Here is an 18,412-nt window from a genome sequence, read left to right on the forward strand (position 1 = left end):
ACTAATAACTTTAGTGAGGCTTTAGGATATAATGCAGTCTTTAGTGATCGTATTCTTCCCTTTATTCGTATGACTGAAACGGTTAACATATTTGAGGCATTTTCTTTTTCAGAGTTTTCCTGATACTAGTTTCTGTTATTGCTATTTTTTATTTTTATTTTTTTTATTATTTATTTCTTTAGCTTCTTTGCGACCTATTGTTTTTTGGTTTATTCTCTTAATTTGTACATTTTATATTTGATTTACACTTTTTTTTAGAAATTTTATTGTGAATTTTTTATGTGCAGCTGGTAGTGCTCATGGTCTTATCGTAACAGGAAAAAATAGCCTCGCAGCTGACGTCTCAATTAAACCATTATAATTCATATATTCATTCATATGACTGGGACATTGAACTCTAACCAATCAATCAATATTTAAGGTGTGTGGGGGTTCAAGTCCTTCAGAGAGACATCCGCAGGAAAACGGTGTGTCGCAGTACTACACTCATTTTGTTGTCGTCGTCAACGGTGTTCTGTCTCTAGTATACTCTACGTTGACGATCTTGTTTATTGCTGCTCCAGAAATAGTCCAGAGCTTCAACTTAAATTAAATCGTTGTTCGCTTGTTGAAATACAGAGGCTTTCGATTTTCTGGTCAAAAAACCCACTGTTTACACTTCTGCCGCTAACGAACTTGCTTTGTTGATTCGGACTTGTATCTTTGTAGCGTTCGTCTGTCATTCATTGATTCAGTCCGATTTCTTAGTTTGACCTCCGATAGCCAAATAACATTGGCACTACACATTTATAATGTTAAAGACTCTTACCTCCAGCCGATGAGTTTCCTTCGAGTACTTTCCGATCTGGGATGCTGATCTTGTTGTTGCGATTATATCACAGTCTAATTAGGTCCAAGTTAGACTATGGTTACATTAATTATTCATCAGCCCGTCAATCTCTAATGAAGCAACTTGACACTACATTATCTGATACTGTAGCTAGCTACTGATGCTTTTCGCACTACCCTGTTACTAGATGTACAAGCAAACGAACCATCGTTATTTTGTGGCCATGAGAGACTTCTCCTAAACTATATAGTTTCTGTACGTAGTATTTCCGACCACTCCTGATGCTTTTGTAAGGTGACCAGATTTACGATTTCCTCGGGCCAGACGCCAGTGGTACGTTCCTGATTATAAGAGACTATCCGGAAAAGAATTGGTGTGTCCATCTCTTTGTATGGTGCATATTTGTGCTTCTCTACCATGGTTGTTGAGTCCACCAAAGTTCGACCATCAGTTATCTTCACATGTCAAACAGTACATAAGCACCCAGGAGTTCCAGAAAGAGTTCGGAGCTTTACTAGAACAGTACCGGATTTTTATGTGATGTATACGGACTGTTTTAACGGAGATTACAGACAAGGAAAGCTCGGAGTTAAGTGTGCATCGCCTGTCCTCAGTATTTACTGCTGAACTAACAGCAGTTACGCTTGCCCTCGACTCAACTTTCAATTCGTTGTGAGCTTAACTGCACTGACTCACAAAATGTTATTAAAAACCTGCAGAATGCCTTTAGCAAACAGGTCCTTGTGCAAGACATTCTTGTGAGATGCCATCATCTACAGCAACACAGCAATAAGGTTGTACCGTCGTTGTCTGTTGAGTATCAGGACATGTCGGTATTCGGGGGAACGAATGTGACAATACATTAGTCGAGAACACTGCATTGCCAGAGGTTGCACCGGAACACTCTCTCCCGTTCAAGGATCTCCGTAGCTATTTCGTTCAACGGATGTGCTCTCACTGACAACTAAAGAAGAAACAAGCAAATGAAAATAAGCTTCACTTAGTAAAATTTCTTAACTCCTTTTGGACAATTGGCAAGCGTCATCGCGGACTGTCCGCCGAAATGAAGTAATCATGGGTCGATTGACGTATCGGACATTCTCATCAACCATTTTCTTATTTGGTGCGTGATTCTAACTATCCGTGTTGAGAAAATTGTGTTGTTCCATTAAGTTCGGCACACTTTTATACAATGCGCAGAATAATCAGACCCCAGAGAACGTTTAGGAGTACCTTAAAATTTTAGTCAGGTTTTGGAAGATAATGTGGTCTTTAGTGACCGCAGCGTCACTTTTATTCGTGAAATTAAAAGAAATAAGGAAAATATTTTTGCATGAGATTGCATAAGTCGCGTTTCCATCTTTAATATCGCGAAGAATAATTTCTTAGGTTAAGTTGCACATTGTAAATATTTCAGTCAAATTTCAGTGAAATCGTAATAAGTAAATAAATTCGTTATTTTTGACGTCTTAGGAGTTATAAAGGTAACCAAGAAAGTTCTGTCGCTTTTTCACCCTCTACCTTCGAACATCGATATGTCACCTAAGACGTACCTAGAAGATCAAAAATAGTCCTCATCAGCATCGATGACCTTCTATCAACTTTCTGGAAAGTCATGGATTCCATCGCGGTAGAACTTGGTGAGCCGTGAAGCGAAGAAGGTATCAAGTGCATTTTGCACCTCTACTAGGGTTTGAAGTGGTGTCCGCTAAGGTGATTGTTCACGGGATGGAACAGATGATAATCGTACGGTGCGATGTCCTGGGAGTATGGCGGATCCAAAGTGTTTCCCATCCAAGGCGTAGAATGGTGTCCCGGGTCATCCTAGGCACGTGGGGCTTGTCCCGTAACAGGAGGACCCCTTTGCGGTTCAGAAGTGCTGGCTCCAGAGTTTTAAGTTTTTGTTGAACACCCCTCAACTGCTGACAGTACACAGTTGCATTGATGTTATGACCAATCGGTTGCAGTTCCCGATGAACTATGCCGCGAGCAGTCCACCAAACACACAGGAGGACCTTTACTGTTGGTTTCGGCTGTTTTGGAACCGGTTTATGGAATGCTAGCCAATGATGGCGCCGTGGAGCTTCGTACAGGACCCAGTTCTCATCACATGACAACACCTTGTCCAGAAATGGCTCCATTCTCAGATGAGACAGCAAAGAAACACAGCTGTCTGCTCGCGTTGCCTTCTGGCCCGGAGTCAAATCATGTGGGACCTATCGTCCAACTTGTAGTTATTCCCAAGTTGACGAGATGTTGCCTAATGGTTTCTCCATTTACTGTGAATTGTAGTCCCAGTTCCTCACATGTCTGGCCACTGTTTGCCTCAATTGCTGCCTGAAGATCTTTATTTTGTACATGTGTTGGTCTTCCGGCACGTGATGCGTTTTCGAATGTTTCGTCACCGTCCTTAAATTTCACTGTCCGCGTAGTCACGACACCCTCACCAAAGGCCTGGCATATCTTCCGCTCCGCTGCAGCGGCATTTGACCCCAGTTTGAACTCGTACAGCATACACGTCCTTATGATGCTCTGTGGAGGTCTAATGTTGACTTTGTTCTTACGCAAGTTCACGGTGTAACTGAACTGCCACAACCAGGTAGTATGTTGGATATACCCACACCAACAACTGGCCTTCGCCTTATCTCCATTCGCATCCAACTCACGATGTGAGGGCCAATTAAACACAAGCCTCCGCAAAAAGCGACAGAACTTTCTTGGTTACCTTTATAGTTTTCTCCTACTATTGTTATAAATTTTCATTATACCAGTTATAAAAATATTACTGAAAGTAATATATTGTTACATTTTTAATTATTGGTTTCTAGGATTCTTCGAAAAGCACAAGTTGTTGTTTTCCTTCCAAATAACAGTCAAACTAGAACAAAGTGAAGGTTTTGTTAGTCAAGCAGAGTTAGATTTCTTCCTCAAAGGCAATGTTTCACTTGAGAAAGCTGCTCGAGAAAATCCTGCGCCTTGGTTATCAACACAGGTTAGTATAAGCCGATTGTAGCTTATAATTTTGATAATAGTCAATTAGTTGTTAATTAATTTGATTCTTCGTGCCCGCATAATTTTAAAGTCAGTAGTTCTTTAAATTTGTAAACCAAATTCCTTCTTGACAGACAGAAATAAGTACCGTTCCCACAACCATTCTACTGACTCTTAGTAAGAACCCATAACGTTGCAATGTACAGTAATTATGAATGTGGAAGTGGAAAGATACAACAAAAAGGTATGTATCTGAAAGTGGGCAGTAAAGAAGCAGTGAAGTATCTAGTAGACCAGGTTGACGATTGACAGACAAAACATATAATTTGGTTTTTATGTATTTCTGAGAAAAGAATGGATATTTAAATGGAGAATATTGAAAATACAAACGCAAGAAGTTCAATCAAAAGTTAGATTTTGATGGTATGTGTGTTCAGTCGTAAACAAATGCGGCTATCGCCAGGGTAATAATGATAGTTGATGCATATAAGTAAATTATGCTTCCTCCGATATAGTAATCAACACGGAAGGTGCACTCTAGGAGATAGCTGGTATTGAAGAACCACAACTGACATAGTATCGTAAAGAATATACAGGGTGGAGCATTTATATTAATACCCCCTTGTAACTTCTAAACAATGAACAAATAACGCTGAAATTTTGTATCATGCAAATATCGGCAGGAGGACATTGTTTGGCATACTCTGTAATACCACCAGGTTAACAGTGTTGCCAACCCAATATTAAGTTATATCTTTTCAAATAACAATACGTCAGATTATTGCACATTTCAAATCTACACGTTAAACAAAAATCTTACAGTATTACACTTGTTATTCAGTGTTGCAAACTAAGGACGCTGTAGTAGCACTAATGTTCAAAATCTCGTGACCTTTACAGCAGTAATAATGCAAGTGAGAGAAACGGGGCATTGTCAATCCTAAGTACTTTAGCGTGTAATATTGTGGTCATGATATGATGGATTTCGAATGAATAAGAATAAAGTTACAATAGACTGAAAATTAATTTTTCTTCTAAAACCTTTATTTCGAACAAAAAACTTCTTAGAGAAGCGCCTCATCCAGTTATATAAATGGTTCTCAATAAATAGATGTGAAGATCATGTGCCGTTTATACCTATGTTGATATCTCAAACCATTCTGAATATATAGTAAAAATTCATGAGTTTGCAACATCGTTTGAAATTATGTAATGGAATCTTTTAGTTTTACGTCCCATAGTTATGCCGGTTAGGTTAAAGGAGACTGTGATGATGAGAAATAAATGAAAGGGTGGAATGAAGAAAGTGGGAGGAAACGGGAGAACCCCCCAAAAAACACGAGCACGGTGTTTGTCCACCACAAAGTCCACAAGGCGCGAGCTGGGATCGAACAAGGGAGCCCAAGCACCGGAGTCAACGCTCTACCACTGAGCCACTGCGCCCCCAAAATTATGTAATTGCGAGAACTTGTAGTTACATCTACCTAAAAGTATTGTTATAATCTTGGTAGAAGCAAATTAAGTCAAAATTTGTTCTTAAATTTCCCACAAATACGCTATTTTAAGCAATATATATATATATTATTTTTTCATATGTCCGGAGTGGTTTTAGATATCAAATTACTGTAAACGGCATTGTGATCCTTATGTCTATTGAAAACCATCTACGTAATTGGATGTGATACTGATTTAAACACTATTTCGAAACAAAATCCTTTGAAAAAAAATCAAATTTTCAATTACTTGTACCTTTGTGTCTACGTGTCTGATATGTCATAAGATGACTGTTTTATTCGACGCTAAAGTACTTTGGATATGCATTACTTAATCCATCTCACTTGTGTGATTACTGTTTTAGAACCCTCCAAAATTGGTTATTTTTCGATTTTGTAATACTGTGACGTTCTTAGTTTAAAACAGTGCATAGCAAGTGTGCTGTTCTAAGGTTTCGTTTTGAAATGTAGGTTTGAAATGTGTAATAATCTGACGTAATTAGTAGGGGAGAGATGTATGTTTTGCCCCACTTTCCCCCTCCACCCCCTAACTGCCCCAAAAATTTATGAAGTCACCATTGACCATTGTACTTTAACACAGAAGGATACCCCAAAGTGAGATTGAATATGCTTTTATGACATTTAAAATCATAAAAACTTACATCTAAAACTTATAACTAAAACTACACTACATATAATTATATCTACTCCTCTTGTATCTTATAATGCCCCCAAGCTAACGTATTTACACCATCTCGCGCTATATATCTTTTATCGTCCGAGGAATCTAGTGCCAGCTTATGAACGGTTATGCTATATATATCGTGCTTATAACTTCTAATGAGGTTTATATCCTTATACGTTTTAACATTTTTAAATAAGCTTTCTTTATAATCATCAAACTGCAACTCATTGGCAACGCATTTAGTTACTCCTTTAGCTTTTTTCTTTTCTTTATTTTCTACTCTATAAGCATACATCTTTGATCTCAATCCAATAAACTCTGTCATTATCTTACCTTTATTCTCATCTTTCATCTTACCTATTACTTTTTTGTTTATTAGTGGTAGTCCATATATGTTATTTTCCTTGTATTCACTCGTATCAAACTGGTCAATTATTTCTGCTATATCTTTGTAAAAGTCTTCAGTCTCAATCTCATATATAAAGCTATCGGTGTCCATATAACATAAATCTATATTGTTTCCATATTTCGGCTTCATCGTGTTATAATGAAAATCATACATTAACAGTTTTGATAGTTCTAATACACTCATACCAACATATATTGGCTTATTAAATGTTAATCGCTCTTTTTTCATATGTATAGCACACAAGTTCTCACTAAATATTGTTCTGTAATCAAAGTTAGGTTTAGCAATTAATGCTTCTACCCTCTTAGGATCACATTCTAATTGTATGGGCTGTCTTTTTCGAATATTTTCCATTGTTTTCCCGAATACTGAGTTATTCATGAGCTTATAAAAATCTTTTTCGAACTCATTTTTAGCTTGTGTTCTCATCTCTGTATTTAAATCAATGTATTTCTTTAGCCAGTTTGATTGTTTAAACTCTAATACCCTATGCACTTTCTTCAATCTCATTCCAAGTGACATATAAAGTTTTAAGTTTCTATAGTGAATTACATATCTTTCCTTATTGTAAAGCGTTGTTAATAATTTCGATTGTTTTGAACCGGGCGGACACATGTTCTCTGGAGCTAATGGTAAATCAGAATGCTTGTTATGTAAATGCTTTGGATATTCTAAATCTACTTCTAATATATAGCCAGTTTCTGAGTCATCTGGAATGTTCTTTATATCTATGTAAGGTTTAACCCACTTAAAGTCTTTATAAGGCATGTATTGACTCATAGCCCATCCATATAAGTTGTTTGCGTCTAGATATGCTAGGTATGTTGAACACTCATCCTTATTATAATCTTGCATATATTTGTTGTTAGCTTTTACATATCTTTTACTACACTGTGAGATTCCTCCTCGTATGCCCTTTTCTAGCATTAGTATTTTATCATAATCAGTCAACATTTCTAAGTTAATTTTAGTCATCTTTAACATTGCATCCCACGATAGACCTGGTGCTGTATAATACCAAGCAGGATCTAATCCATATGCCTTTAAACACACATCTCTAAAGTTTTCAAATATATCTGTTAATTGAAGGACGTCTGTTTTGTTATAATGTTCAGTTAAGTCTTCCAATAACTCTAGATTGAATTCTTTACAAACTCGTACATGAAGCTTATGACGTTCAGGACTCATTTTTTCTCCTGTTAATCTGTTTGTAAATTTGTCTGGAGATAATGGAACAGGTTCTTTCAATTTTTCAAATGAATCAACATAATCATATGGATAATCACCTTTAGTATTAACTAGATCAAGTTTATCAATCGGGAAAAACTTTAATGTTTCTCGAAATTGTTCTGGCTTTAAATTCTTTGTTAGCTCTGCTAAACTCTTTGACATAAATCTAAATGAATCAACAAATCTTAAGTTTATTCCATCTTTTTCTGATCCTGCTTTTACATATTTTTCATATGTTATGTATCCTCGTCGCCAAAAGTGCCTTTACATCGCTGTGACGGGTATGTGATCGCGCAGTACTGCAAGGAAGGGATGGTTGCATAAGAAATTGTGATTAATTTTGAAGAGTTTTTATTTTGACTAGGGAATTAACATAGGTGAAGGGAGAAAAGACACAGATTTGAAGCATCAGTGCACTGTTATTGAAGCATCAGTGCACGAAAAGATTCGTATTCTCAGTTTTTCTATTTATTGTTTTATATGTTAAGTTAAACACCACAATATGTATCACTGATATCGCAGATCGTATTATTTTTAAAATCGTGTTTGTAACCTATTGTCAAAACATTCATCTCCAGACATGATGTAGAGAGAAGAGAAAGAGATACGACATCTGTAATATATGTATATGTGATTCACTAAGTAACTGTAGAAATTAGTTCAAGGACACATAAGAGAGCGAAAACCAGGTCTAGAAGTCTGAACTTTTTAAAAACGTCCTAGATAGGTGAAAATATAGTTAAAAATTGCGAAAGGTATCATGTAATTTACCTTTCTTTTCTAGTATACTTTTTCTTTCACATCCAAACATCTCTATTCAGAATTACAAGATAAAGGTGAGGAGAGAAACATTCCCATTTCAAGAATTATATGAGGAAAAAAATCTTTTGACTTAGACTAGTTTCGAACTCGCAACTCTTGAATCCATAGCTCAGCGCTATACCGACTGAGCTAACAACTTCTGCAGGAAAAGCCTGATTTCTACAACTACCGGTTGCTGAATGGTGTGTATTAACCAAGTTGGCCGAGATAATTGCTTCATATAGCTATTGCAATAATAATAATAATAATAATAATAATAATAATAATAATAATAATAATATAAAGCAGAAGGACAGAATTTAAAAAGTCGCATATGTTAAAAGTTTGACGTGCAGAGTAAGTCCTAATATGAGATTTTATTAATTATATATAATCAATGTAAGCGTGGTTTATTCGTGCATGGTACTTAAACTGCGCAACTCACTACCGTAGTCCCATAAGGGTTGTACGCGCATGGTACTGTAGCCTTGCGTCCTCCAACCGTGAAGAATGTTTCGGTTTGAACCTATGCGTGTCCTAAGAGGAAGGAGGAGATTCGAAGAAAGAAAAGTGGTTTAGAAATTATGCAAACGTAGAATATCTCACGAGGTGAGGTGATATAGAGTTCAGCGTGTCTTTCAGCTACTACTCTATACAAGACGTGCATCTACGACTTAAAGTGAAACCCGAACCACACGACTCCTGACGAGAATCGAAACCCGTATCACCTCTAATTCTATTATGGGAGACACAGGAACATGTAAAAATAATCGAAAATGAACTATATTAATGTTAAATCCATAGCTTTTGAGTACCAAATTTCTCAAAATTAAATCCCCACGTTAAGCGGATTTGCATATCCAGGCTCCTAACTATGAAAACATTTACGATCACTCTAACCCCAATCATTTCACAGATTCAACCTGTTGTATATAAGTTATTAGGACGTAAAATTGAACATAATTTATACGAAAAAGACTTTTATGCATTGCAAGACCTGTAACTGCCAAATATTCACCACAAACTTACAGTCGTATCGACATAAACAAAAAGAAGTGTGAAGCAGGAAACTACTTTACCCAAAAGTCAAAAGAGACGCACTGAAGACATAGGAACGGGTCGAGCGGTTTGGGTCATTCTTCTTTCAATTACAAGTTTATGTGTTCAAACCGTGAAGTGTGTATTCGTTTTTTTTTTCTTTTTTTTTTTAAAGTGTGTTCCTATTTTCATGAGAGAACTGAGAACATTTCTTTAAACAAATCTTTGGCAACTACTTTTCTCTCAAATTCCATTAGAAGGGAACATTATATGAATTGCAAATCTAAAATCCACAGCTGAGAACAAAATATTATGTTCAATATTTCATTATTATCCTTTGATTTGTAATGAAAAACTAACTATAAGCATTGACGATTTCAGAAGATTCTCCCCCGGTAATGGTCAATATATGAATGAGAGAAAACTGATAAAACATTATTAGTCCACTTTGAGCATGATCGAAGATAACTTATGGCCACGAAGGGGGAAATTTATGTCGACAGAGTCTCAAATTCTCCCACAGGTCATGCCCTGAAATCATCACTGTTTGAAAGGTTTCCTTAACAAATAGAATATTACATTTATTTCTCGTTCTACGTTTTGAAATGGAAAAAGGATAATTTTAAAGTGAATTATAATACGATAAACATAAAGATTTATAGAACTAATGAAGTACCGTAAATATTCTTGTGTAAGTTATCGATTTCTAATCAGATTAAAACTCGAATATTCGTTTGCATCGCACTTTAAAGTAAATTATCTCTATATATAATTCTTACTGGAAAGTATGTTTAACTCCAATTACTTAATCAATATTTTTAATAATATATTTTTATTGTAATACTTTTACTATTCAATGTCGTATACACTACATTTCCCAAAGCAAAACCTCGCAAATGTATAGTGGACTAGTGAATATTATCAAATAAATTATTATTTTGTTTACGTAAATACTGCATCGCCTCTTTTGAAATTTCGTACTTTAAATAATAATAATAATAATAATAATAATAATAATAATAATAATAATAATAATAATAATAATAATAATAATAATAAAATCATAGCCATACCTTTATCAGAATTTCAGGCTTAGTCAATAAGTGAATTCAACGTGGTCTCTATTCGAAGTTCTATTTAATCGAAACCGATAGGAATACAGAGAGAAACTTCGAGAACAAGTAAAAAAAATAATGTTACTTTGGTGGGATTGGAAGTAACTTTTACAGTGCCCGAGAATTATCCTGGCAGTGACGTAGACTTCGCTCTTGTTCAAATGCTATCCCCTGGTTAAAGCAGACGCTTCGTTCAATTTAACGTCCAATCCCAGGAAAGAGAAAATGCGCGAACAGAAATACCAACTTAAAAGCACGCTCCGTTCTCTACAACAGGAAAGCGAAAGGAAATGAACCGAAATGGGAGATTCGTTTTTGATAAATATACTTCTCATCTTTGTATAACGATAACTGGAGTTCAAGGAGACATAAATGCTACATTTTTTGCTATTATATTTATATAATTTTCATGAAGAACATGGTTATTTTATATTTGAATTTTATATTATAAGTATGTAGAAAATAATTTTAAATGATAGCCATTTATGTTTATTCTGTTCTAATAATACTCAGATTTCAACATGCTACAAACTTTCATTCTATTGAAGATAGACACAAACATGCTGTGGACGAGATGAGAAGGGGGAGTCCAAAGTTTATTTTAAAGAAACTCCCATGTCTTTACCTATCACGGTTCTTGAGTTAGAGGATGATATATGAATATGTTTCCTGGTCGCGGAAACAGAGCGTGGGGGTTAGTGAGTGTAGCTTCGAAAAGTATAACATTTACCAATAGGACATAAGAACAGTATTCCAGGAAAAACACACAAACAAATTAAAAAACAAAAGCGAAATGAAATGAACTGAAAAGCGCGTGTTTTCTTTGTGTAGGGCTGTACAGTCTATGCTGACTGGTGAAAGTTGTCAATCCTTTGTTTTTTTCTCGTTCTCGAAATTTAGTGTATAAGAATGGGTGATAGTACCTTAAAGAAAGGCAAGCCGTTGCATTGTGATGCAGGAGACATTGTTTTTAATGTTTACAACTTTTCTTGCAGCAAACAATAATAAATCTGACAATGTTCATGAAACCTCTCGAGCAGCATGTGTCAGTGAGAGATCCGTGCGGCGAACTGTGAAAGAGAAGGAGTAAAGTCTGGACAACCCGTCGTAACACCCTGTAAAGCAAGGCCAAATATACAGAAAAGACAAATAAATTTAGATTCTTTCGATGAAGTAGTAGTTCGTAGAACAATTCACAATCTCTATGGTGAAGACATTGTCGCCACCTTAAATAAATTATTGTGCGAACTTAAGAAAAGCATTGACTTCAAAGGTTTTGAGTGGGCATTACAACAAATACTGCGCATGTTGGGATTTAGGTTTAAAAAAATCTATTGGAAATAGAAAACTGCTTTTTAAAAGGAAAGATATTGTCGTTTGACGACATAAATATAGGATCTAATCTTATTTTTTCTTTCTTTGTCGTAACAATGCACATATATATGCTAGCATTATTCAAATACATTGTTATCTAAATTCTCTCTAGTTCGCTACCAGCATTATTTTAAACTGTAGTTACGACGTGGCGTGCGAAGCGTACCATCTAAGCACTATTTGTGAATAGCGTAAGTTGGTAGCTTTGCAACTGAGAGCGTTGACGTCACTGCCAAGATAGTTCTCGCCGACTGTAGGAATTCTTTACAATTTACAAACAAATGCCTTAGACAGTTTTTTCTTTTCTTTAAGTTAACTTATTCACCGAACGTATCTGAGTAACTTGTCTCTATTTTCTACTCGGTTATATATGTTTTACAATCATTTCCGTTAATCTTGAACGACAGGAACACGAATATAAAAACATCTAAGAGAATTAAAATTCCAAACTCCCCACCGGGAATCGAACCCGGGACCCCATACACCTAAGGCACACGTGCTAGCCACTAGACCAGCGGGGAAAACAAGTGAAATGCATTTTGTAGTATCTGAAGTTTACACCTATTTCATCCTGCTGTAATAATGTTTACTGTAGGTTCTCTTACGTATTCGTCTGTAAATATTATATAAATTATCAGAATTATTCATGATCTTCCATGGAAATTCACTGGTGCATGCGCAGTAGAAAAAGAAGAATGCAGTTTACTGATATTAGTCAGAATGCAAATTTCTAACAGGCTATCAGAATTCCTTATTGGAAAGTAGTGGTTCCCAACCTGGGGACGCGCAGCTTCCTCCTGAGTAAGCATGAAGTGGGAGTAAGGGGGCGAAAGCTACTGGCAGAAATGAATTGTGAAATAAATTATTATTATTATTATTATTATTATTATTATTATTATTATTATTATTATTATTATTATTATTATTATTATTATTATTATTATTATTATTATTCATACCACTAAATCAATTTCTTCACTGCTTTCTCGTCGCAGCCCAAAACCCAAGCGATCTGAATGAGAGTTTGTTCCACTTTTACTCGACTATAATTTCTCCTCGCAGACTAACAGATAGTTCTCTACAGCCTTTAGAGCTAGGCATTTTGACAACTTGTAGAAATTTGCATTGTGATTCGTATTAGCAATGACAGTAAAGTGGATCTTCCTGTTTCTTCTGTGCATAATCAGCATCATTATATCAGAAGTATTCCGCCATTACCAGCGGTCATTTACCGTAGCTGAGAAGCTGCCATGCTCCACAATCTTCTGTTAACCTCTCCATCTTCACATACGATTTTTCTGTTTTGATATCGCCAATAGCCTAATTGTGTTTCTATATAGTCTAATTCATCCCCTCCATCTCCAGCACATCCCTCATGATACAGTTCCTTCCTAACCAATATTCCAACCAGTTTCTCTTCCTCTTCTTAATAATATTTTTCTCCTTCCATTTCCAACCATCTCATTCGTTTGCCTCTCGACCCAGCTATTTCTCTCCATTCTTCTCCACGCACATATTTCGAAAGCCTCCAATTGTTTCTCATCATTTCTGCGTAATGTCAATGTTTCTGTCCTATAAATACAGTACCCGAAGCATTTTATGAGTCTTTTCTTTTCAACTCTAAGGCCCCACAAAATAGTATTTTCTTCATCCTAAAGGCTTCTTTCACCATTTCTATCTTTGCTTTTATTTCACGTTCGCATGTCATATCACTAAAAATACTATTCAGACATCAAAAACTAGTCACCTGTTTTTTTTCCGCTCCTACTTCTATATTTGACACCGATCGCTTCGTTTCTATCACTATGGATTTTGTCTTTCTAACATTTATTTTCATTCCATATTCTTCAGAAGCCTTTCTCAAGTTTTCTACATCTTATTAATTTTCTTTGTAGATTCTGCAACAACTATCATATCAACCCCAAACCGTATACACCTCATCATTCTATCTCCTACCGAAATTCCATCTTCATTATGAAAACTCATTTTTTGCTATCTCTTCTACAAAGCTATTAAATAATTTCGGCGAAATATATAATATCTGTTGAACTCACCTTTCAATTACACTGCCTGTCTACTGTGCATGCGCCAGTGAATTTCCATGGAAGAACATGAATAATTCTGATAATTTATATAATATTTACGGACGAATACGTAAGAGAACCTATGTGAATAACATATATCATTCCTCAAAGTAACGAATACGGTAAACATTATTACAGCAGGATGAAATAGGTGTAAACTTCAAATACTACAAAATGCATTTCACTAGCTTTCCCCGCTGGTCTAGTGGCTAGCACGTGTGCGTAAGGTATATGGGGTCCCGGGTTCGATACCCGGTGGGGGAGTTTGGAATTTTAATTCTTTTAGATGTTTTTGTATTCGTGTTCCTGTCGTTCAAGATTAACGGAAATGATTATAAAACGTATATAACCGACCAGAAAATCGAGACAAGATACTCAGATACATTCGGTGAATCAGTTAACTTAAAGAAAAGAAACAAAGTGCCTAACGCATTTGTCTGTAAATTGAAAGGAACTCTTAAAGGTTAGTTCCAGTCCCACCAAGGTAACATTTTTCTTTTATCTGTTCTCGAAGTTTCTCTCTGTATTTCTAGCGGTTTCGATTAAATAGAACTTCGAATAGAGACCACGTTGAATTCATTAATTGACTAAGCCTGAAATTCTGATAAAGGTATGGTTATGATTTTATTATTATTATTATTATTATTATTATTTTATTATTATTATTATTATTATTTAAAGTACAAAGTTGCAAATGAGGCGATGCAGTATTTACGTAAACAAAATGATAATTTATTTGATAATATTCACTAGTCCACTATACATTTGCGAGGTTTTGCTTTGGGAAATGTAGTGTATACGACATTGAATAGTAAAAGTATTACAATAAAAATATATTATTAAAAATATTGATTAAGTAATTGGAGTTAAACATACTTTCCAGTAAGAATTATATATAGAGAGGATTTACTTTAAAGTGCGATGCAAACGAATATTCGAGTTTTAATCTGATTAGAAATCGATAACTTACACAAGAATATTTACGGTACTTCATTAGTTCTATAAATCTTTATGTTTATCGTATTATAATTCACTTTAAAATTATCCTTTTTCCATTTCAAAACGTAGAACGAGAAATAAATGTAATATTCTATTTGTTAAGGAAACCTTTCAAACAGTGATGATTTCAGGGCATGACCTGTGGGAGAATTTGAGACTCTGTCGACATAAATTTCCCCCTTCGTGGCCATAAGTTATCTTCGATCATGCTCAAAGTGGACTAATAATGTTTTATCAGTTTTCTCTCATTCATATATTGACCATTACCGGGGGAGAATCTTCTGAAATCGTCAATACTTATAGTTAGGTTTTCATTACAAATCAAAGGATAATAATGAAATATTGAACATAATATTTTGTTCTCAGCTGTGGATTTTAGATTTGCAATTCATATAATGTTCCCTTCTAATGGAATTTGAGAGAAAAGTAGTTGCCAAAGATTTGTTTAAAGAAATGTTCTCAGTTCTCTCATGAAAATAGGAACACACTTTAAAAAAAAGAAAAAAAAAACGAATACACACTTCACGGTTTGAACACATAAACTTGTAATTGAAAGAAGAATGACCCAAACCGCTCGACCCGTTCCTATGTCTTCAGTGTGTCTCTTTTGACTTTTGGGTAAAGTAGTTTCCTGCTTCACACTTCTTTTTGTTTATGTCGATACGACTGTAAGTTTGTGGTGAATATTTGGCAGTTACAGGTCTTGCAATGCATAAAAGTCTTTTTCGTATAAATTATGTTCAATTTTACGTCCTAATAACTTATATACAACAGGTTGAATCTGTGAAATGATTGGGGTTAGAGTGATCGTAAATGTTTTCATAGTTAGGAGCCTGGATATGCAAATCCGCTTAACGTGGGGATTTAATTTTGAGAAATTTGGTACTCAAAAGCTATGGATTTAACATTAATATAGTTCATTTTCGATTATTTTTACATGTTCCTGTGTCTCCCATAATAGAATTAGAGGTGATACGGGTTTCGATTCTCGTCAGGAGTCGTGTGGTTCGGGTTTCACTTTAAGTCGTAGATGCACGTCTTGTATAGAGTAGTAGCTGAAAGACACGCTGAACTCTATATCACCTCACCTCGTGAGATATTCTACGTTTGCATAATTTCTAAACCACTTTTCTTTCTTCGAATCTCCTCCTTCCTCTTAGGACACGCATAGGTTCAAACCGAAACATTCTTCACGGTTGGAGGACGCAAGGCTACGGTACCATGCGCGTACAACCCTTATGGGACTACGGTAGTGAGTTGCGCAGTTTGAGTAGCATGCACGAATAAACCACGCTTACATTGATTATATATAATTAATAAAATCTCATATTAGGACTTACTCTGCACGTCAAACTTTTAACATATGCGACTTTTTAAATTCTGTTCTTCTGCTTTATATTATTATTATTATTATTATTATTATTATTATTATTATTACTATTATTATTATTATTATTATTACTATTATTATTATTATTATTATTATTATTATTATTATTATTATTATTATTATTATTATTATTATTATTATTATTATTATTATTATTATTGCAATAGCTATATGAAGCAATTATCTCGGCCAACTTGGTTAATACACACCATTCAGCAACCGGTAGTTGTAGAAATCAGGCTTTTCCTGCAGAAGTTGTTAGCTCAATCGGTATAGCGCTGAGCTATGGATTCAAGGGTTGCGAGTTCAAAACTAGTCTATGTCAAAAGATTTTTTTCCTCATATAATTCTTGAAATGGGAATGTTTCTCTCTTCACCTTTATCTCGTAATTCTGAATAGAGATGTTTGGATGTGAAAGAAAAACTATACTAGAAAAGAAAGGTAAATTACATGATACCTTTCGCAATTTTTAACTATATTTTCACCTATCTAGGACGTTTTTAAAAAGTTCAGACTTCTAGACCTGGTTTTCGCTCTCTTATGTGTCCTTGAACTAATTTCTACAGTTACTTAGTGAATCACATATACATATATTACAGATGTCGTATCTCTTTCTCTTCTCTCTACATCATGTCTGGAGATGAATGTTTTGACAATAGGTTACAAACACGATTTTAAAAATAATACGATCTGCGATATCAGTGATACATATTGTGGTGTTTAACTTAACATATAAAACAATAAATAGAAAAACTGAGAATACGAATCTTTTCGTGCACTGATGCTTCAATAACAGTGCACTGATGCTTCAAATCTGTGTCTTTTCTCCCTTCACCTATGTTAATTCCCTAGTCAAAATAAAAACTCTTCAAAATTAATCACAATTTCTTATGCAACCATCCCTTCCTTGCAGTACTGCGCGATCACATACCCGTCACAGCGATGTAAAGGCACTTTTGGCGACGAGGATACCTTTCCTCATTATTGGCGATCAGTTTAATTTTCTGTGTATCATAAGCTAACTCCTTAATAAACAAATGCGTATCATAGCCAGTTAAGTTGTGAAGAAATACAGGAACAAAGTTAGGATTTTTATAGTTTAAATTGCAATAACTGTGAGCTGCACCACTAAACTTTCCAGTTAAATGATCATGAACTCTTACCTTTGCTTTATTTTTATTTATCTTATACAAACATTTTTTTAAGTCATGCTTCCATTCTTCTATTTTTTCACTCATATCATCTTTATCCTTGTAGAACTGTATTTTCTTCTTCAGTATATTTATTTTTTTCTCAACAGCTGGTGGTAAGTCATTCAAGTTTTGCTCACATATATGACAAGTATCCGAACTGTTATAAGCTTTTATTTCCTCCTCACTAAGCGGGATCATATCAACTACCCTGTTATATATTTTCATAATTTCTATTGCTTCTTTTTGTAACATTTCAATAAATACTTTCGCAGCATCTAGACCTATATAACTAACAGGGGCTTTGTAGTCTCCATTTGAATACTTGACATAGTAACAAAAACTCATTGGCTTATGCTTTTGATATTTTACTGTTTTACTACAATTATGCTCTATTTTTAACTTACATAAGATGCATTCAAAGTCAGCAATTATCGTAAATGGAACTCTTAATGATCGATTATAGTTTTGAAACTTTATTTGATTGTCGTATGGTTTTGGAAGTTCTATTCTAACAGCCTCATGCTCTTTACAATACAGCTCATGGTTTTGCAACTGCTTCTCATTTCGAAAGTGTCTTGTTAAACATCTATCACAAAAGTATAACTTCTCAGTATGTTTTGTCACTTGACTTCTTATTAATCGTGATAAGTCTTTTATCCAACAAAAATGACTGTTCTTTTTATCTTTTACATATAATAAATTGATATGAGTTTCCTGCTTATTTTTTGCGATTTGAAGTGGATATACATTATAGTTCTTGTCATAGCCGTAAACATTGAT

At 34.8% G+C, this 18,412-nt stretch overlaps 1 protein-coding gene across 5 annotated transcripts in view; it reads left to right on the forward strand.

Annotated features, from left to right (window-relative positions):
* The window catches only part of Dhc98D (Dynein heavy chain at 89D), a 608,487-nt gene that overhangs the window by 433,950 nt on the left and 156,125 nt on the right, over nt 1–18,412 (forward strand). For all 5 annotated transcript variants that reach the window (XM_081742517.1, XM_081742516.1, XM_081742518.1 and 2 more), the window contains exon 67: nt 3,658–3,821. In XM_081742517.1, coding sequence (XP_081598643.1) covers nt 3,658–3,821 — 164 coding nt within the window. The remainder of the gene's footprint in view (nt 1–3,657; nt 3,822–18,412) is intronic.

The sequence above is a fragment of the Thermobia domestica genome, chromosome 16, assembly GCF_964235325.1.
Source record: "Thermobia domestica chromosome 16, izTheDome1.hap1.1, whole genome shotgun sequence".
NCBI lineage: Eukaryota > Metazoa > Arthropoda > Insecta > Zygentoma > Lepismatidae > Thermobia > Thermobia domestica.